At 36.6% G+C, this 22,559-nt stretch overlaps 1 protein-coding gene across 1 annotated transcript in view; it reads left to right on the top strand.

Moving 5' to 3' along the window:
- The window catches only part of LOC121428417 (MAM and LDL-receptor class A domain-containing protein 2-like), a 36,917-nt gene extending 24,535 nt beyond the window's left edge, over positions 1–12,382 (top strand). Inside the window, exons 14-24 of the mRNA XM_041625016.1 lie at positions 1,413–1,536; positions 2,410–2,526; positions 3,399–3,542; positions 4,411–4,673; positions 5,436–5,652; positions 6,490–6,636; positions 7,427–7,527; positions 10,382–10,546; positions 11,033–11,156; positions 11,855–11,992; positions 12,354–12,382. Coding sequence (XP_041480950.1) covers positions 1,413–1,536; positions 2,410–2,526; positions 3,399–3,542; positions 4,411–4,673; positions 5,436–5,652; positions 6,490–6,636; positions 7,427–7,527; positions 10,382–10,546; positions 11,033–11,156; positions 11,855–11,992; positions 12,354–12,382 — 1,569 coding nt within the window. The remainder of the gene's footprint in view (positions 1–1,412; positions 1,537–2,409; positions 2,527–3,398; positions 3,543–4,410; positions 4,674–5,435; positions 5,653–6,489; positions 6,637–7,426; positions 7,528–10,381; positions 10,547–11,032; positions 11,157–11,854; positions 11,993–12,353) is intronic.
- Positions 12,383–22,559: the final 10,177 nt, after the last annotated feature.

Genomic DNA, 22,559 nt, shown 5'->3' with positions numbered 1-22,559 from the left:
TCATATCACATGTATTTTGCGTGTAATCTCTATGGGACATGACCTTTTCTCAAAACTAGATTCGACATTCCTCTATTTCGTGAGCTATATCTCCATTGTTTCTTGTCAGTTTTCCCTGAGCTTTTAGTATGTTGTAGCCGAGATTCTAAGCTTTCGAAAATATGCCCTCTATTTTTTTATCAGATGCCGGGATCATGCCCGTATTTCGCTTGCAAAATTGGAATTGTAATTCTCAAATTTGCTTACGTGTAATCTCTATGAACTATGGGGAATATGCTAGCTCAATGGATAACGCATTTGACGTGTTCGTCCGTATTGCTGACGTGTAGGTCCGTGTTGCTGACGTGGTGGTCCGTGTAGCTGACGTGTAGGTCCGTGTTGCTGATGTATTGGTCCGTGTTGACGACGTGCTCTGCAGGCATGATCCGTGTAGATCCGTGTGAAGCTGCCGTGTTGATGCCGTGTTCACAGTCATCTGGGGCAAAACTATCCCGGACCTCCCCGGATCATGCCGGCATTGCCGTGTTGATCCGTGAGGTATAATCATCTATCTTGTATGTATCTGTTTGAAGATGTATGTCTGACGATTGTCATCACCACATCAATAATCACATTTAGTAATGGTCAAAACTTATTCTTAGGATGTCTACGATCAAGATTATCAATGATATCTAAATGATTTATTTCATATATCAGCCGACACTGAATGACAAATCATGACAGACCACCTAATTCGTCCGCATGACGAATTAAATTCTAGTTGATATTATTGTCATGATTGTTATTGTATCATTACTATTGTAGAAGTAGTAGTAATAATAGAAATAATAGAGATAGTATTATCATGATCATTTTTATTAAAATTTCATCGTAATTTCTTTAGTAGTAATGTTATGAAAATCAGTAGTATCATCTTTATCAATCTCCTTATTGTCGTAAACCTGTTCATCTTTTACCTTTTTTATTCTATTTTACCAGAATTTCCAGTGTCAATAAGACAATATGATTTCACTCAATGAAATGATTTCTTCTATAAAATGAATAAATAAATTTTCTAAAAACAAGAAATACATGCATGGGACCACTCATAGCTAAATGAAAGGGAGACTCGACAGTAACCGTGGGAACATTAGGCAAGACCACAAAACACTTTTTCTCTTGCTTGCTTAGGAGAAGCAAAATTTACTACTTTTCATCTGAGAGGAGGGTGGTGGAATTGTTAACATCAAACCTTATAGTGAAGATGTATGTATATTAGCTTGTCTATTCATTTTTAGCTTCATATCAGTGTGTCTTGTATTACAAAACACAGTTTTAGGGATCACAGGATACAGTTTTTTCTTACCCTGAAATTAACAGGTATGTGAATAAAATGAAATGTTAACAAACGTTTTTATATTGAATTATTATAGATAATCATAGAGGGTAGTATTGGTACAACGACAGATGGAGATATTGCACTCGATGACATCAGCCTAACACCAAACTGTGCTCCAGCCTCTGAAAGCATCCCAGCGATATCAACAGTACCCCCATGTAAGTATGAATGGTCGACCTGGTGCACCTAAAATTTGATATTTAAATTACAACTGTAAATAAAAAATTATAACATTCAACAAACTTTTCAGTTGATATTTCCTCATATTCTTGAAAGCGAGAGATTTGAAAATCTCAAAATTCAAGCAAAATGTATGAATTTTTAAATAAAAAACCAATAGTCACCTGTAATCATTAGATTGGCAAATAAACAACAACAATGGTGCCAAAGGTCTGCAAAGCCTTTCATCAGGCTTTGTAATGAGGTATATTGCAAATATAAAGAGTGTGGTTGATCAATGTCTTCTTTGTTTACCGGTAGAATCACACAGATATGCATATGCGCGGAGAAGGGACGCTGTGCAGACACGGCATGATGCCATCCTGAAGGATTTTTTTTTGTAATTAATATATGAATTAGTGGATTAATATTAATATAACATGGACACTAAATCATTTCTATATCTGTAAGGATATATATGAAAGAGTGTATTATTATTACTCATGAAATAATCACAAACACCAAGTAGGATTAGAAAAGGTCATGATTTTGGTAAATGCAAGCCTAATGTGCAAATAATGAGGATATTATTGTATATTTAGAAGTAAATAGACTTTATTTCTTTAGATACACTTAGATATTACTTAATACTTTGAGTTATTCATATTACATAATTGATGTTTTTTTTTATATTTATATGAAAGAGCTGTCATCTATGTCAAACATCTGACTTTAAATTACTCATCCACAATGTATTATTATCCAATCTTGATATGTGTTATTGATGACATGTTTTATGTGGAAATCAAATCAATAAATAAAACTTTCTTAAATGTCATTACGATCAGGAAACTCTATTTTTCTATCCACAGCTCAAATAGCATGCACAGGAGGCCAGCTGCCATGTAACATGGGCTGCATCGATGAGTCATCGTATTGTGATTTTAAACATGATTGTCTCCCTGGTCAGGAGGATGAGCTTATGTGTCGTGAGTAATAATATTTATAATATAGGGTATTTGTAAAGCACACATATCCACCTTGTTAGGTGCTCAAGGCGCTCCTATATCATTTCAGCTAAGCTAGATTGCAGGTGCCACTGCTCACAGCTATTTGAGGAGTTACTTCCTGCCCTTACCCATTAATCTCGCCTGCGTTGAGTGCAACGCATTGTGGATCAATATTTTTTGCTGCAGGAAATTATGCCGTGGGTGGTATTCAAACCCATGGCCCTGTTTAGGGAGTCCAGAGACAAATTCACTGGGCCACAATGCTCGACATATCCAGTCAGTTTATAGTTGAAGGTCCACACATTAGTTAACGGTATAGGTTAACATTGATTTGTGTTTTCACAATCTGAGCTGCAAGGTTGAATTATTTACTACTTAATGAAGCCCTGAAAATTTTCAACTGAAAGTCATTACTTCATGCTTCAAAAAGTTGAATTTAGCAGTGACTGGATACGCAATCCCAACTTCTTTACATATGCTACAGGTGTTACAATTATTTTATAGGATTTTTTCTTTTCTCTAAACCACAGTTTTTATGCTGTTTAGCTAAGCTATTTAAAGCAGAAAAGTAAATGAATCATAGCACCCACAAAACAGCCAGTGCATTGACAAAAAATGCCACTAAAAGTTCTATACATTTGGATGGTGTCATATTAAGGTATCAAATATTGATTGTTGTGGTTTGAACTTCTTAAGCGTATGTCCCTTTGTCAATGGTTAAAAGGCAGAGAAAATCAATATTTGATATCCCCTCCTTGTATTTGACCATTGAAAAAAATATTTAAGAATACCAAATTCCCCTTATGAAAAAATGATTTAAACTAAAAAATTTGTATTCTTTTTTTTTTTAGCTGTATTCTGTGATTTTGAATCTGACTTGTGCTATTGGACTCAAGCCAATGACAATGACATAGATTGGACGTGGTACAACCATGGTGAAGACCCACTTACTTACAATGGACCGGATACAGACCATACTACAGGAGCTGCAAGTGGTGAGTTATCTCAGAATGTACATTCTTTGGTTGACATGGGAATCTATGTTTTACCCACATGACAACATGGGGTGAAGCAACTGCACTCATGCAGTAATAGAAATGTTCTTAAATTGACAAATTCCTATGCTTCATCGATATACATGTACTTGCATTTCTTCAATAGACTGATTGGTAACCTTTTAAAATTCTGTTTTCAAGTTTCCAAGTTTTCTTTGCATTAAGAGGTCTTTGGCACTATATAACACAAAGGTTTACCATCAGTGGATAAATGGAAATAGCCAATCAAGAGGATTCCTGCTTGTGCAGTTTGTTTAAACACTGACCAAGAACCAATCAGGAATGTCCTTTCATATATGCAATCCATCACAAACGTTTCTATTTTCGGGCCTTGGGCCCTTTGTGATGTTTCTAAAAGCTTGTCGAAAGTGAGTTACACATGAGTTTACACACACATGATTGGAACATTTTCTGCTCACTAGTCAGTGCTAAGTCAGCTACATGGGGATTAATCATTTAGCACAAGAGCATGTCACCAGTTTATAAAGTCATGAACCTTTGGGTGTGATGTAGATCAAATTCTCTCTTTTTTGTGGCAGCAATGGGATGAAATGTATCTGAGTTTGGATAGATGCTTTATAAATGTATATAATAATGAGCTTTGCAATTATCCTTTTCAATGATACACACATTTACTAACCTTAGGGTGTGATGTAGATCAAATTCTCTCTTTTTTGTGGCAGCAGTGGGATGAAATGTATCTGAGTTTAGATAGGTGCTTTATAAATGTATATATTCATGAGCTTTACTATTATCCATGTCAATGATACACACATTTACTAAGCATGTGTCAATCCATTTTCCTCAGGCCACTATATCTACGTGGATGGATCCATTTCAAAACTGGATGATATTGCCAAGATCATCAGTCCCATGTATAAGAAATCAAAGAGAGGTTGCCTTTTCACACTGTGGTACTACATGTTTGGAATCGAATATGGTGACTTGGAAGTGCGTCTGATGACCGGGGAAGAGGACTATCGACTGACGAAGGCCAACGATGGCGCATCTGATTATGGCAAATGGCAGATATACGTCACAGAGATACCTCCCTGCTCAACTAATTTTCAGGTTAATTCTTCTCAGTCAACTTTGAATGTTTAGTATTATGGGTAAAAGAGATCACTCAGTCATTTGAAGTATAAAGACGTAATAAAGCAAAGCAAATAATGCATATTCTAATCCAATCAGAAATGTTCAGTATGTTAGTGACAGGCTGCAAAGTTATTTGAGCTTAAAATAGATTCTAGGTAATATGTTAAAAAAAGAGCATTCCATATACAATTTGCAAGAAGGTCATTTAATTTTTCAGTATGATTAAGAATATACATGTTGGTTGAATTGGAGGGGAGTGGTGATCCATGTGATGGCTTGCGACTGATGTGGAGCAAGAAAGTGCTTTAAAAGCAATATTTCAAGTGTATATTGTCGAGGTGAATTTCAAGCATTCAAATCTATTTGAGTTAGCAAGAACATTTTTAAAATGTGTGTGAAGTGTGTTTAGATAACCTCTTTCAGCATTCCCTGTCATTCACCATTTGGGAGTGTCTCACAAAGCAGATTGTTGTTTTCCTGAATTATTTTGCTTTCAGCCAATCCTATGCAAAGACGTCATATGCTTGCATTATTTTTAAATGAAGTATCACTGATAGTACACCTCGTGAAATACGCTCCACAGCTATGTTACACCAACCTTTACAATCAGTCACATTAAGACAATGGCCAATCATGGCCATGCTTATGCGTGCATAATGATCACAAACAGTTTCAACCAATCAGAATCATTGTTTGAGACTATCAATTAACTGCAACTCCATGTGTAATGGGTTTCAGGTTGCTGTAGAGTCGGAGGACAGACAGATAGTACCAAGTGAGGGCGGCTTTGCTGTAGACGACATGCTCTTCCAAGATTGTGAATACCCTGAGGCGGTCTCTCCCGGGTCGTGTGGGATCGGAAATTCTCAGTGTGCCAGTGGTGAATGCTATCCAACTAGTCAGATGTGTGACTTTACCCCAGACTGCTGTGATCTGACAGATGAACAGAATTGCGGTATGTAGTCTGCGAGATACTGGGTTCTTAACTCTGGTCTTTCGACCAGGCCTGGGCTCTGTAACACAAAGATAAGCAAGCAATCTCTAAATCAACTGACCAATCAAGATCAATGTAGCATGCACTTTAGGTTCAAAATACCGACATGGAACTAATCAGAGGTGTTCTATCATATTTGCTATTCATCGCTTATCTTTGTGTTACAAGCTCAAGATCAAGTGAATCAATACGCGGTGCTGCATCATCCAGGATTTGCTCAATCTGGAGATTTAGCCCGATCGACCCTCTTCGCCATTAATCTCGAGATTCAAGAAACCCCGTCTCCACCATCGCAAGAAGAGCAAATTTTGCTTGAGCGAGGCATCGATGCATTATGGTCTGACACCATGAATAAATAATCCCGAGTGCATCTGCACCTACGAATTAGCGCGATAATTTGTAAAATAGTGCGCTATTTTGCAAATTATCCCAAGTTGACTTGAGATTGCTATCTCGAGATTAATCCTACAAACTAGTGCGATAATTGCGTCTCCATTGCAAATAATCTCGAGGTTGTTCAGATTGGGATTATTTGCTGGATCAGAAATAGCGCGCTAATTTGAAAACTCGGGATGGTGAAGACGGCCCTAATGTGCTAGATGGACAAAACTCCTGATTAGTATTAAGATATAGATTGGTTTGATTATCAAAATACCACCCAGAGTGATCATGGAATCAAATGAAATCAAGCTTTTTCAATTATTTGCAATAATTGAAGGATAAAAAAACCATCTTTATGTCATTTCTCTATCCTTGTTCTGTAAAATATTTCAATCTGATTCATGTTGATTGTATCAGGATCCCGTGGCTATACAATGTGCGACTTTGAGAATGGATTGTGTAATTGGGAACAACTGGAAACCGATGAGTTTGATTGGACCCGTCGGAGTGGACCCACCAGCAGTGATGGGACGGGACCAAGCAAAGATCATACAACTGGTTCAGGTTTGTAGGCCTCTATACCTGGGCCCCTTCTTACAAAGAATTATTATTGATCTGATCAACCACAACTATGGAAAGCCAGCAACGTCAACATCTAAAATACATGTTTTTTCAAAATGATATAATGTATAATCATACATTCATTCTTTTCTTAAAAGTTCAGTCTGCTTCTTTGTCTTTGCAAAGGACATCATGCAAATATCCTGGCGGATAAAAATTATGACATTGTTGGATTTCCATATAGTTTAGGTTGATCAGATCAGTTGTAAATCCTTATAAGACAGGGGCCCCAAAGTTGGCATCAATCCACACATTGCCACTCTCCACCCAGGTGTTCAATATGTACCAGGTAGAATGTGAAGGCCAATGTAGTATGCCTAGCAATGAGGAACTCTTGTTGGAATGTTCCCCAGGGAACAGAGAAAGTGCACGCAATGTGTGTGGGCATGCCAGGATTTGATGACTGGGGTAATAATTATTTTGTAGTTGATGTGATTTCGGTCAATATGATTTGAATTCTCTGCATGAATGTGGTGAGATTTGCTCTTATTTGTTTTGATGTATTGATCTGATTTTGATGACAATATTGTGATGTAATTTATTGCATATCATCTCCTTTGTATTCTGTTTTGAGCAGTGTCATGTAGGGAACAAGGTTGAAACAGGACTTGAGCTTCATGAGTACTGCATGTGTAATAACCTCCATATTCTCCGGACTGTTAAAAACAGAGTAGTTTCCATTTTCCTGGGTCAGATTCAGTCTTTTTTTTTCTATTTTTTTTGTTTTCTCCAGGCTACTATCTGTACACAGAAGCAAGTAATCCGCGAAGAAATGGTGAACGGGCCAAACTTGGTAGTTTCAACATCCAGTCAACAATTACTGGACAGTGTGTGGTGAGTTTATGTATTGCTTGATTAATCAAATTTGATTCAAGCAGATCAGGGGATGATGAAATTTTTATGTTCTAGACCGCTTAACTCTTCCTATTTATGAGTAAAATTAACAATTTAAATAATATGTGAAAAAGTGAACAGTCAGGGGTTACTATCTGTAGTAGATGTAGGGGTAGGGGGTTACTATCTGTAGTAGATATAGAGGTAGGGGGTTACTATCTGTAGTAGATATAGAGGTAGGGGGTTACTATCTGTAGTAGATATAGGGGTAGGGGGTTACTATCTGTAGTAGATATAGAGGTAGGGGGTTACTATCTGTAGTAGATATAGAGGTAGGGGGTTACTATCTGTAGTAGATATAGAGGTAGGGGGTTACTATCTGTAGTAGATATAGGGGTAGGGGGTTACTATCTGTAGTAGATATAGAGGTAGGGGGTTACTATCTGTAGTAGATATAGAGGTAGGGGGTTCCTATCTGTAGTAGATATAGAGGTAGGGGGTTACTATCTGTAGTAGATATAGAGGTAGGGGGTTACTATCTGTAGTAGATATAGAGGTAGGGGGTTACTATCTGTAGTAGATATAGGGGTAGGGGGTTAATATCTGTAGTAGATATACAGTTAAGGGGTTACTATCTGTAGTAGATATAGAGGTAGGGGGTTACTATCTGTAGTAGATATAGAGGTAGGGGGTTACTATCTGTAGTAGATATAGAGGTAGGGGGTTACTATCTGTAGTAGATATAGAGGTAGGGGGTTACTATCTGTAGTAGATATAGAGGTAGGGGGTTACTATCTGTAGTAGATATAGAGGTAGGGGGTTACTATCTGTAGTAGATATAGGGGTAGGGGTTACTATCTGTAGTAGATATAGAGGTAGGGGGTTACTATCTGTAGTAGATATAGAGGTAAGGGGGTTACTATCTGTAGTAGATATAGGGGTAGGGGGTTACTATCTGTAGTAGATATAGAGGTAGGGGGTTACTATCTGTAGTAGATATAGAGGTAGGGGGGTTACTATCTGTAGTAGATATAGAGGTAGGGGGTTACTATCTGTAGTAGATATAGGGGTAGGGGGTTAATATCTGTAGTAGATATACAGTTAAGGGGTTACTATCTGTAGTAGATATAGAGGTAGGGGGTTACTATCTGTAGTAGATATAGAGGTAGGGGGTTACTATCTGTAGTAGATATAGGGGTAGGGGGTTACTATCTGTAGTAGATATAGAGGTAGGGGGTTACTATCTGTAGTAGATATAGAGGTAAGGGGGTTACTATCTGTAGTAGATATAGGGGTAGGGGGTTACTATCTGTAGTAGATATAGAGGTAGGGGGTTACTATCTGTAGTAGATATACAGTTAAGGGGGTTACTATCTGTAGTAGATATAGAGGTAAGGGGGTTACTATCTGTAGTAGATATAGAGGTAGGGGGTTACTATCTGTAGTAGATATAGAGGTAGGGGGTTACTATCTGTAGTAGATATAGGGGTAGGGGGTTAATATCTGTAGTAGATATACAGTTAAGGGGTTACTATCTGTAGTAGATATAGAGGTAGGGGTTACTATCTGTAGTAGATATAGAGGTAGGGGGTTACTATCTGTAGTAGATATAGAGGTAGGGGGTTACTATCTGTAGTAGATATAGAGGTAGGGGGTTACTATCTGTAGTAGATATAGAGGTAGGGGGTTACTATCTGTAGTAGATATAGAGGTAGGGGGTTACTATCTGTAGTAGATATAGGGGTAGGGGGTTACTATCTGTAGTAGATATAGAGGTAGGGGGTTACTATCTGTAGTAGATATAGAGGTAAGGGGGTTACTATCTGTAGTAGATATAGGGGTAGGGGGTTACTATCTGTAGTAGATATAGAGGTAGGGGGTTACTATCTGTAGTAGATATACAGTTAAGGGGGTTACTATCTGTAGTAGATATAGAGGTAAGGGGGTTACTATCTGTAGTAGATATAGAGGTAGGGGGTTACTATCTGTAGTAGATATACAGTTAAGGGGGTTACTATCTGTAGTAGATATAGAGGTAAGGGGGTTACTATCTGTAGTAGATATAGAGGTAGGGGGTTACTATCTGTAGTAGATATAGAGGTAGGGGGTTACTATCTGTAGTAGATATAGAGGTAGGGGGTTACTATCTGTAGTAGATATAGAGGTAGGGGGTTACTATCTGTAGTAGATATAGGGGTAGGGGGTTACTATCTGTAGTAGATATAGAGGTAGGGGGTTACTATCTGTAGTAGATATAGAGGTAGGGGGTTACTATCTGTAGTAGGTATAGAGGTAGGGGGTTACTATCTGTAGTAGATATACAGTTAAGGGGGTTACTATCTGTAGTAGATATAGAGGTAAGGGGGTTACTATCTGTAGTAGATATAGAGGTAGGGGGTTACTATCTGTAGTAGATATAGAGGTAGGGGTTACTATCTGTAGTAGATATACAGTTAAGGGGGTTACTATCTGTAGTAGATATAGAGGTAAGGGGGTTACTATCTGTAGTAGATATAGAGGTAGGGGGTTACTATCTGTAGTAGATATAGAGGTAGGGGGTTACTATCTGTAGTAGATATAGAGGTAGGGGGTTACTATCTGTAGTAGATATAGAGGTAGGGGGTTACTATCTGTAGTAGATATAGAGGTAGGGGGTTACTATCTGTAGTAGATATAGAGGTAAGGGGGTTACTATCTGTAGTAGATATAGAGGTAGGGGGAGTTACTATCTGTAGTAGATATTGAGGTAGGGGGAGTTACTATCTGTAGTAGATATGTACAGGTTAATCAGTGAATGACAAAGTAGGTGTATTCACTTTATCTTTAATGCAAAAGACTTTCAATTCTTTTTCAGATCCGATTTTTCTACCACATGGAAGGGATAGGGATCGGGACTCTTAATGTGTATACTAGAACCTCAGTTAATGGGCCTAAGACTTTACTCTGGACCAAAGAAAGGGCAATTGGAGGCGAGTGGGTTTACCAGACTATTCCTCTTCGAAGTAACAGCGATTTCCAGGTAGGCCACATGAAACCTTGGCCACAGTTACTTAAAGGCCCTAACCTCAAGTATGCCACATAAAACCTTGGCCATAGTTACTGAAAAGCCCTAACTTCAATTACACCACATAAAACCTTAGCCACAGTTACTTAAAGGCCCTATAACTTCAACTATGCCACATAAAACCTTAGCTATAATTACTGAAAGGCCCGTACTTCAGGTATACAACATAAACTTTGGCCATTCACTTACAGGGCTTAATCTAAATCTAAATGTTATATCATTGTGCAGATTTACCAGACCATTCAGCTTCAAAACGTGTTGATCTATGTGCATGCATGTGTGGTTGAATGTGCCTTATTCATAATCTGTAAGATGTCATCGGGGGGGGGGGGGAGGCACCATCATCTTCTGGGTCTATCTTAAATGTGAATAAATGAACCAAATTTATGTGATGTGCATCTATGTGTTGCTATGTCTGTCAATATAAATGGTTCCTATCAGGTCATCATTGAAGGCGTGATTGGCTACACCACTGACAGTGACATCGGACTCGATGACGTCAGCTTCACGCCGGATTGTAAGCAGATCTCAGGCACCCTCCCAGTGGTCGTTACGGAAGTGAACAGTGAGTTTTCAATTTACATTCTAATGAAATTCAATTCAAAGAGACAGATATGGATCTTTTCGAAATAGAACGGGATCCATCCTGAAAATAGGGCCCTGTATGGCAAAGTCTCGTTCTTGAGCAAAAGGTTGATTTCTATAGTTGATGACGTTGATAATTGTGTGCATTTAATCATACCAATCAATAGTGTGATCAAAGGCTTAACTGTTTGTTGCAGGTGCCAGTTTCAAGAACTATGAAAAAACATGAATTAATGACCCTTTCAATGATATGTACACTACAGCATCAAAATGGCATCAACATTTTCGAATTATAGAGACTGTTTGATAATTTGATATTATGAGAACCAAGAATACAGCATGCGGGAGCTTTCTTTTGTGAGCTGAATGTGTCTTCACTATAGAATTAAATAGTAATTTTGTAGAAAAGGATGATTACTAAAGATTTCATTTAGTATGTGATTTGTGAGTGGGCAACAGAGCTGCAATTGTACTTTGAATAGTCCAATTTAGTCTCTCTCTCTAAAATGGGGTTTGGTTGCAGTTAGGCTGGTATGAGGTCAAACTTACAGTAATTTTAAATTACTTAATTACTTGCCACTTTGTCGTTCCTGAAATGTTGCAATTTCATTGGCCAATAACAAGTGACACTCAAATCGGTATCCCACAAGGTTGTTTTCTGTGCCCTTATTTAATCAGCCCAGCCCACAGATCGGACAGTCAGTATCTGCCGATCAGGAAAGGTGTACTGCTCGGCAGATCGTAAATGCATTGATGAGGAGGTGATCTGTGATGGTTTCAACGACTGTTCTGATGGTTTCGATGAACAATCATGCTGTAAGTAAAACAAACAAAACAAAACAACAAAAACAACAGACAGGAAGATAACTTATCTGGGATGAAAACCTCGGACTTCTGGTGTAGATTGCATAGATTGCGTGTCTTCATCAGTATTAGTTTTATTAAATTGTTCTGTTACAATGACTATATATTAATCAACCATTAATCAAATTTTTTAGGAAGATTAGTAAGCTTTTTGTTTGTACATGTGTATTATCATATAAATTAAAGTAATACAGTACAAGCAATGGGACCAACAAATATCAACAGCAAGAGCCGTGTTGATAAACAGTACAGTATTATTCCTCATGAGAAAGTTGACTATGATAATTTTATGTAATATCCACTTTATCTACAGTCAAGGAGTTAAGTGGAAATGAGTCATGATATTCTAAAAATTATTGTATTATGTGGCAAATTTGTAGAAAGCAAAGTACATCAAAATTTAACTTTCACCGATTGTTTCTTACGTTGACTTTTTAAAATTTTGAATGATTAAAAATATTCTATGTGGTACTCCCAGACAAGTGTTAATAGTTCAAGGGCCAAATATGCAGATAAGCTCAACATTTTTTGTCAGAGAATGTTGATGCATAAGAGACTACATGTCAAAATAAACCCAAGGACAGAATATTGTTACCATGCTAGATATAACGTTTGCCATTAGTTTATTATTTTTGCACCCTTTTGACTTTTTGCACAACGGTCTTTAACCTTACCTTAACTAATCCACAAGTATGCCTTCAAAATATGTGAATATACTGATATAAAAGGAAGATAATGTTCAGAATACTAAGCCAAGATATCAAAATGATAGAAGAAACATGTCATATGATTACTCTAGACTCATCAACAGCTGATTGTGTGTATATTATCTCTCTTTCCATCTTCTCTATTCATGTGTTCGTGCGGATGTGTTTACGTGTACAGATATCCCAAAAGATGATAGTGAGTATTACATCATGTTATCTGAGAAGAGTTTCATTAAGCATCTTGTCAGTGATTTTTACTAACTAAATTGTTGTAAGCCAATCAGGTGCAAGGATTTTAGTAGCTTATAACAGTTGTCGGTGAAAATTACTGACCTTTTGTGTCATGAAAGGCTCCCCATATCTGATTGTTTTATTGATATCTTTCAATAATTAGGACTGTTACTGATTTTTGTAGGATGCATCATGATTTATGACGATGGTTGCAGAAACTTCATAGATGTCACAGTCGTATCACAACAATAAGTTTAAATCGTCGCATGGCTGGTAGAAGGGCACAAATTTCTTGCCGAGCAGAATGATCAAGGCACACACTAAATCCCATCAAACTTTTAAAATATCAACTTATTTCAGACCAAACTCAACTGAATGATGAAATGGAACATGCATGGTAAAGTTGGTCTGAAATAAGTTGATATTTCATAGGTTAGATGGGATTTGATGTGTGTGCCCTTCTGCTTGGTGAGGAAGTTGCTCCCTTCTACCAGCTGTGTGATGACCTCTGGTGAATCTAATCCTGGGGGCAATTATTCATTCAAATCATTATTTTGGGGTATAATATATATCCATCAAGTTCCCTCACATAAACAAAAGAACTTAAATCAATGAAGATAGATACCGTATACATGCAGTTCATATTGGGGAAAATCAATTTGAAAGCTTCATTAATTTATGTTTCATAACTACATCGTACATCACTATTTTCTGGACTTGTTTAACTCCATATTGGGACAATCGAGTCCAAATTCAGGGTCTTGGGTTTTATTCCAGGCAGATGCAGCTATTTCAACCGTGACAAAAATTTTCAAAACAGCGAGTACAGCTTTTGGAAAGTTTGATTAGAGCTACAAACTGTTACTTTCTTGATTCATTTCAGATGTATATATATTTAATTCTTAAAATAGCCTTAAGAATGGATTAAAGCTTTTCGACATGCACTCAATGGAGTAAAATTTTGCAGTACCAAACACTTATTTAGGTATTACTAGGAGAGTTGCCAAAGCTTTTTCATTTGTTGTTTATTCACAATACTGTGCTGGATAACATAGCACACAGATACCCCTGGAAAGGAATACTGTTGATGTATTAGTAAAAAAAACCTTCATTGAAGTCACATTCATGAAAGTCAAAGACTTTTGATAAAATGCTATTGATGTTTCAGTCACCTTGGCTAGTGAAGGTCTTTGACCAGAGCATAAACAATATTTTGTTTCCTGCATGGTTTAATTTAATTGTAACATTTATTTACTTGTGTAAATATATATATATATTATGTACATTCATAACTATAACATCTGTTTCTTGCCAGATCTAGGTCTAATAATTGGTTTGAGTGTTACGTTTGGATTAGCTTTCCTCGTGGCTGTCTCATTGGGGTTGCTTACTTCGTCAGGAAAAACCAAGGAAAGGCAAACGATCCGTAAGTAATTTCTTAAGTTCAGAATGTGCCATGGCTATTTGGTAGAGCACCCAACTCAGAATGTAGACCATTGGATGTGATTAATAATAATAGTCAGTTTTTATAGAGCGCTTTTCCCAGAATGGCTCAGAGGGCGTTACAGCATTACCCCAGTCATTTGATTCATTTCAATACCGCACAAAAAAGTGCACAATTTCCACTCCCGGGGAGCATTCCTTGCATTCATCGCAGCCTCATTATGGCGCTGGCAAAATCAAACATGCAATATTTTTCGCATCCTACCGGGTATCCATTTAGCACCTGGGTCGAGAGTTGCAAAGTGTGGATTAACGCCTTGCCAAAGGATGCTAGACCGCGGTGGGATTCGAACACACAACCCTCTGTTTACAAGGCGAGAGTCAGAACCACTACACCACGGCTCTTCCTCAGAAAAAGTTATATATATTTTAGAATCAAGGTGTGTATTCTATACCTTTTTGCAATTACCACGAATAAGGGATTCTTACTGAAGTTGAATAGTCACGAGGGGCATTTTTTACGGTTGGATTTAATGGGGATTATATCAGTGTCCTAAGAAACCAACATACAACTTTTGCTAAAACTTTTTTGCACCTGTACTGAGGGGGGAGAGGCAGATCTACCCCACCCCTACCTCTCTTTGGGAAAAGAATGATGTTACAAGGATTAGCGAAAAAGATTAATGATCAAATACTTTAAGAAACCATGTGATGCATTTAAAAGCCATATCGTGGAAACCCTTACCCCTAAAATACACTCTCTGAAATCACCTCATATTGAATCCCACAATCTTAATAGCCTTAAATTTTAAGGGATAGTCAACTATAGGTGCTATATTATTTGAAAATATTGATTGAGTCCCTTAAATACAATATAGGGCAAAGACATCAGTTTTAGTTAATTTCACATCAAACATTTGGTACTTCAGTACAGAGGTACCTCGATGAAAAGTACATCTGTCAGATTAAAGTTATCTGCTGAAGTTATCCTTTCAATTCTTGCGTCTTTTTTGCAGTGCACTTACGGGAGCTACTTTCACAACAGGAATGTCAAACCCAGGATATGCAAGTGTGAGTATTAAATTGTCTGGTAGAAATTAACTCATAATTGCAAGGTTGTGAGTTCCTATCCCTACTTTGCCATTGTCTCTACTTTGACAAAATTGCCCGAGAGTAATATCTGTTGTCTATAAGGTCAGCCACTTTGACTGATTAACCTAGACATAAAATGTTTCCTAGGTAATTGGTTATATACAAGCTTGGCGTTTACCAGCAAAAAATGCTGTCCTCTCGAGTTCTTATGGGAGTTATAAACAGAAACAGAAATAAACAGAAAAATTTACCAAAACTTGTACAACTTTTACCTTATTGTTAGGTTATATCTATTCAGTATAGATATAGCTGTAGAATATGAGGAATATAACTCCACTGTGTGTGATATATTCAAAGATTGAAATAGCATTCATTGCATGTGGCTGATTGCCTTTGCAAACTAGAACTCTCAGTTGTATAAACATATTACCACTTGCTCCAGTCATATGAGGCTAAATAGTTTTTTTTAATATGATTTTTGCAGACACATGTCAAAGTTTTGAAATGATCAACGAGCTTTCAAAACTGGGTCCCAACAGGCAATACATTTATTCAAAATAGCTGACCTGTTGTCTCTGATGTCCAATATATTTTCACATGTATTTTTTTTTTTCAGGAAACTCCCACCAACAAGGAGATTGCTTTTTCGATAAATAGGTCAGACGCTTGATCAGTATCAATGGTTGTTATGGCAACTTTATCTTATGCCCAAGTACACCCGAATGCAAATAATTTGGTTTTGAATCTTATAGAACCAATAGATGGACTTTTCTAAAGGATTAGGGAATGAATATATATTTTTCGTTTTCTGGTTGTTCAGGATAACGTGTTGCTTTAAGGTTTATGTTCCCCTTTAGAATATCTAACCCCTTCCATGTCCTTTCCTTTAACTGCATACATATTTTTAGTGTTAATGGTTCATTATTGATTCTTCATTTAAATGCCTTATTGGTATTTGGTAGGGTAAAATGGAGAAAGTATGATACAAATCTGAATCTTAGGTATCTTCCTCCGATGTTTAGAAGATGTTTAATTATAGATGTCGTGTTTACTTTAGACCCATTTATATCCAATTAATTAATGTACAGTTATTACACCAGGGGCCCGTTGCATAAAATTTTTTACCTGAGAAAACTCAGGTAAAAAGGTTGTTTTTACCAGGTTTACCCTGTGTTAAAGTCAATGGCAGACATCAGACTAACCTTAGTTTTCAGTTTTTACCAGAGATTTCTCAGGTAAAAAGTTTTATGCAACAGGCCCCAGGTAATAAAAAAATACATGTATACATTAGAAAAAAATAAACTGATATAAACATTTAATTGAAAATAAAACTGCAATTGATCCTGTTGAGATAATTGTTATTTCAGACATTCAAATATGAATTTTTACAAAATTATTCTTCCTAAATTTTTGTCTCACCTGCGAAGCAAAGTGAGACTATAGGCGCCGCTTTTCCGACGGCGGCGTCAACATCAAATCTTAACCTGAGGTTAAGTTTTTGAAATGACGTCATAACTTAGAAAGTATATGGACCTAGTTAATAAAACTTGGCCATAAGGTTAATCAAGTATTACTGAACATCCTATTAGAGTTTCATGTCACATGACCAAGGTCAAAGGTCATTTAGGGTCAATGAACTTAGACCATGTTGGAGGATTCAACATCGAAATCTTAACCTGAGGTTAAGTTTTTGAAATGTTATCATAACTTAGAAAATATATGGACCTAGTTCATGAAACTTGGACATAAGGTTAATCAAGTATCACTGAACATCCTGCATGAGTTTCACGTCACATGACCAAGGTCAAAGGTCATTTAGGGTCAATGAACTTTGGCCGAATTGGGGATATCTGTTGAATTCCCATCATAACTTTGAAAGTTTATGGATCTGATTCATGAAACTTAGACATAATAGTAATCAAGCATCACTGAAAATTTTGGCAAGTTTCAGGTCTCATGATTAAGGTCAAAGGTCATTTAGGGTCAATGAACTTTGGCCGAATCGGGGGGTATCTGTTGAATTACCATCATAACTTTGAAAGTTTATTGGTCTAGTTCGTTAAACTTGGACATTAGAGTAATCAAGTATCACTGAACATCCTGTGCGCGTTTCAGGTCACATGACCAAGGTCAAAGGTCAATGAACTTTGGCCGAATTGGGTGTATCTGTTGAATAACCATCATATATCTCTGTAAGTTTATTGGTCTAGTTCATAAAAAGTGGACATAAGAGTAACCATGTATCACTGAACATCTTGTGCAAGTTAGAGTAGTATTCAAAGTCAGCACTGCTGCTATATTGAACTGCGTGATGCAGGTGAGACGGCCAGAGGCATTCCACTTGTTTAATCAGAATATTTGTATGATTGAATATTGTTTTCTTATACTTACTTGTCATAGAAATTACAGAGAAATTATAGAGACTACAGGCGTACTTCATTGACCAAATGTACTAGTAAATATCATGGAAGTTATAACATGATATATGATTAATGATTGCCTATTTCTGTTTTGAAGTTTTAAACACTGATCAGCCTACCCATGCATGGATGCTATTTAGATCTTTATTCAATTAGGGCTTTTTTTATATTTTCAAACACTTGTAATATGATGTTTTGGAAGTATATAATTTCATTCATGCAACTAGAATTTTGCTTATATTTACATCCTGACCAATTTATTGTTTTATGTATAACAAAGTTGTTCTGTACTTGTACGAATGTGCCTATAACTGTCAATGATTATTTTCTTTGAATGTTTCTCTATCATAGAGTGATAGTTACGCTTTCGTATCTTCCCACTTTCTGACTCCTTATGTCTTTCCATTTCTCTTTCCATCTCTCTTTCATTAATGTTTTCATTTTCCTTCCCTTGTATATACCCTCATATGCAATTCCATCTATGCATCTCCGAATATATTGATTTCTTATGTGCCAAAATTTATCATTCATTTGTCTGTTTGTTTCATTTTTTACCATGTATAAGAAAAACAAATTGACAGAATATAGGAACCAAGCATAAACAAAATAGGTTTGAAGTGCAATGTCACTTAAATAACATAGGTAAGTAATCTGTTTTAACTAAAATTAGCTCAAAATATATTACAACAAAAGACAAATATAATTCCCCTTGCAGCGCGATAGAATGTATAGAAATATTTTTGCAGTATATAAATGCATATTTTTTATTATCATTACACCATGGTAAGATATAGACATCATTTGAATGAAAAAAAAACTTCATATACCTCAATTGTGAAAAGTACTTGGAAAAAATATCACTTACAGTAATTTGAGAGAAATAAATCCTTCATATTATTCTTGAATGATGAAATATTGTTGCATAATTGTATACATAAAGGTAGTGAATTCCAAATGTTACATCCTTCATGTCTTGTAGATTAATGGGCTAAAGCACTCCTCAAAGTGTAAAAATCAATGTCTAGTTGCTTGTCGAATTGTTTGTAATCACTAACTGTAAATGTTTTCGGGAATATTTGCATTGTATGGACATGGCTGTTACCATGTATCATGGTAAATTGATCTCCTGTATTTTGATATGAAATAAAAATCACTTATGTATTTAATTAAGTTTATGGATTAATTTGCATAGACTTTTTTATCATTTTATAAAGATTAGTGCAGCGTGAAGACATATCTTGGGTGTATATGGACTTTAAAACGAGGTGTGCATGGCAAATCTAGGAAAACATCACCCAGGGAAAGTTCTATCACTGCACCCCGAAACTGGTGTCGGCGCTAAAAACACACCGTTACGGCACACTTTGGTATTTTTGCAGTTACTAGAATATGCCATCACTAATCACGGCGCATTTTGGCAACTGCAAAGTTTGGTCATTCTAGCAAAATGCGCGGGACATTAATTTTGGATCAAAATCTTCCATTGCTTTAAAGGGGGAGTGAACAGTTTGGTCTCTCATTGACCGTGTGTTATGAATACATAGTCTTAAAATGTACGTTTTCAGATATATACTAATACTACAGAGAATAAATTTACCTATAATTGTATTTGTATGGAGAAACTAAAATGTTTTGAGAGGAAAAGTACTGTTTTGCTACTTGGTAGCATGATTATTGCGGTATAAGTGACTTGAGTAGTTAATTAGATGTTATCATTCAAGTGGGTCTATATTACTAGACTACACTAGAATTATGGATCAGGAAACTGGCCAAGTATGAGTAGATGAGGACTCGAGATGGCGCTATTGGTTCGTATCTGCTTTAAAACGCACATTACAAAATACACACAACCTGGACACGATGCTGTTATATCAATTCTACCCAGCAGAGGGCCTTTGACTGACAGAAACCAAACCCTGACAAATTATCACAGGTGAATCTCAATCAATAACTAGTATTAGACAAACTGACAAAATATTTATAGCATAAATATGAATTAGTTGATTGGCTGATCTCTAAAATTTATACTTCTGGGGAGCGTTTCATGAAAGGACTTGTCGGACGTTTTATCCGACAAGTCCCATTTTATCCGACAGTTACCATAGTAACAGTACCTCTCAGCCAATCAACATCAAAGATGTCAGATCTGACAACTTGTCAGATGGAAATAAAACACTCCCCTGGAAGATATAAATTAAGAGATTTTAATGTTTAAAACTTTTTTACACGCACACATCAAATGTTTTTATTGAAGCCCCAATTCAGTTTTATTCTGAATTGTATAATCTCTTAGATTATAATGAAAGAAGAAGATAGAAAATTATTATTCTTGGTGAACGAAATTATGAATACCCATTCCACAATTTTATTGTTGATAATCAAGTATAATTATGTTATGTGTTTTTTGCTCTCCCACAAATTCTTACGAAATCCACACGAATCACTCACATCATCTTATAATTGTATTGATTTCATCATGGAGGTACCATGAACTTCCATGATTACAGGCGCACGCCACAACGCCCAGGGGCCCGATGCAGAAAGAGTTGCGTATAAACGCAAGCCCAAAAATCAATCGTAAGTCCCAAATGCGCGCTGTTGATTGGTTGAAAATGAAGTTGCACATGATTTTTACAGTTGCAATCGATTGCAACTCTTTCTGCAACGGGCCCCAGGTGTGTCTAATCAGAAGTATTCATATCCATGTTTCATACCATTATGAAAGATTTCTGCCTAAATGAGACAGAAAATCGTGTACAACTCTTGAACGCACACACAGGTCACGGAGTGACCCTGAGTGCAAACAGCTGACTGTGTTACAACGTAGGGGTGATACATTTTCGCAATAGGTGTGATCAAACTCACTGGAGGGACTTTAATTCACTTATAACAAAGAAATGTGTACTACAGTACTCCTGTTGAATGCTCTGATGAAAATTATATGAGTTTCACATTCATTTGAACGGGAGGACAAGATTATTGTATATATCGAGTGCATTATCCATAAATCATACTACCATTGCGACCCCTGCCCGGCCGATGGTTCAGGCATGACGATCCTGAGTGACGTCACCGATAGAGACCTCAAATGCCAGGACAGCCTATTCGACAACTAACTTCATCTAGTAAAAAACACGTATTGAAGATATCCAATGGGAAAATGGCTTTCATTTTCATGAAATATACATTCCGTTCCTCAATAAATCTTTAACCCCGTCGTTAACTGCCCATTCATTCTCGAGCAATGGGGGAATGAATACAGAGTGTCTCAAAGTTTGTGTGAAAAAAGGTGCATTTTCCATAGAACTTCTGCCAAAAAGCAATGCGTAAGGGAAAGATTAGCCCCAAAACACGAATAGATGAGTTAATCAAATGGAATGAATCATGAAAATCAGTGAAATATAGTTTCTCCTGTACTCATTACTGAATACCCCGACTTGATACGATTAATTTTTCCCCTCTCCATCAACTTTTAAGAAAAAGGGTGCATATTTTCATAAAAATATCATGTGTTATATCGACGGACGCCCGTGCGTACGAGCAGGAGGAAGCCAAATGTCTCGTATTTTTCATAATGTATGTGATTGTGACACCAGATTCGGAAAAGCGTTCATCTCTATTTCATAAACCCACGACATAATCGCATATCATTTTGTTTTGTCATTTTTTTCACCGAGAATAATGTATTTTAAAGACGACTCGGCGATTTAAAATGATTTTTTAGTCCGCGGACAAAGCCAATTAGTCATGAAGGTGTTTGTAATTTGGAATGGAGCGATTGACGATGTGATATACGTCGCATGGCGCGCCAGACTGTATAGGTTTATGTGCACAATGACAATAGTTTCTTACCAGACACTTTACCACAAGTACTTCTATTCACCATGTCCACGTTACACATATTGTACAGATCCAATTTATCAATTTATTTCAGTTTAATGAAACAATGTAGTCATTCTCCATTTAAATCCAGTGAACCTGCTCTCCTTGAGAGCCCTGCATTCACATAAAAATGTATAATGAATTAATTCGGAAAACAAGTATAAAAAAAATGGCATTCCAATATTCCAATCCAATAGTTTAACTTTAAACACCAATAATAAAAGAAATACATATTAAGCATATTACACGAGAGGGGTGAAGTGTGGGTGCATTTGCTAAAAAATATAAAAGAAAACAAAGATATGCCTTTTAAAACTATCGAAAGATCTAAACTTTTAAAATCTCAGTTTATTGAACAATTTTGGCGTCTGAAACTGAGTTTTCATTTTGAAATCTCTTTTGCATTTGTAACAAACAATGGACTGTTCAGTGCCCAACTTATATGCATAGCAATACAGCATTACAAAATACGAACTCTTGGCTGATTCAAAGAATGAACCTGATACATATTGAATTTTGATAGTTATCATCGGGGGGGGGGGGGGGTGGGCAGCATTGGAAGCGGAAGCCCCAAAAATTAGGGGATGTCCACCTGAAATTTTGGGATGGGCACATGTAAAAAATTTTGACAAGCAAAAAAAAGGAAAAAAAAGGTCATCAACCTTAATTTTAGGGGGGGACAACACGTTTCAGGGGGAGGGGGCCACGTGAATTTAGGGGGGACGCAGGACAACAAAATTGACA

The sequence above is a fragment of the Lytechinus variegatus genome, chromosome 15 (assembly GCF_018143015.1).
Source record: "Lytechinus variegatus isolate NC3 chromosome 15, Lvar_3.0, whole genome shotgun sequence".
In the NCBI taxonomy this organism is placed as follows: Eukaryota; Metazoa; Echinodermata; class Echinoidea; order Temnopleuroida; family Toxopneustidae; genus Lytechinus; species Lytechinus variegatus.
The sequence above is the reverse complement of the archived record's forward strand: the minus strand, read 5'-3'. Positions and strand labels throughout refer to the sequence as shown.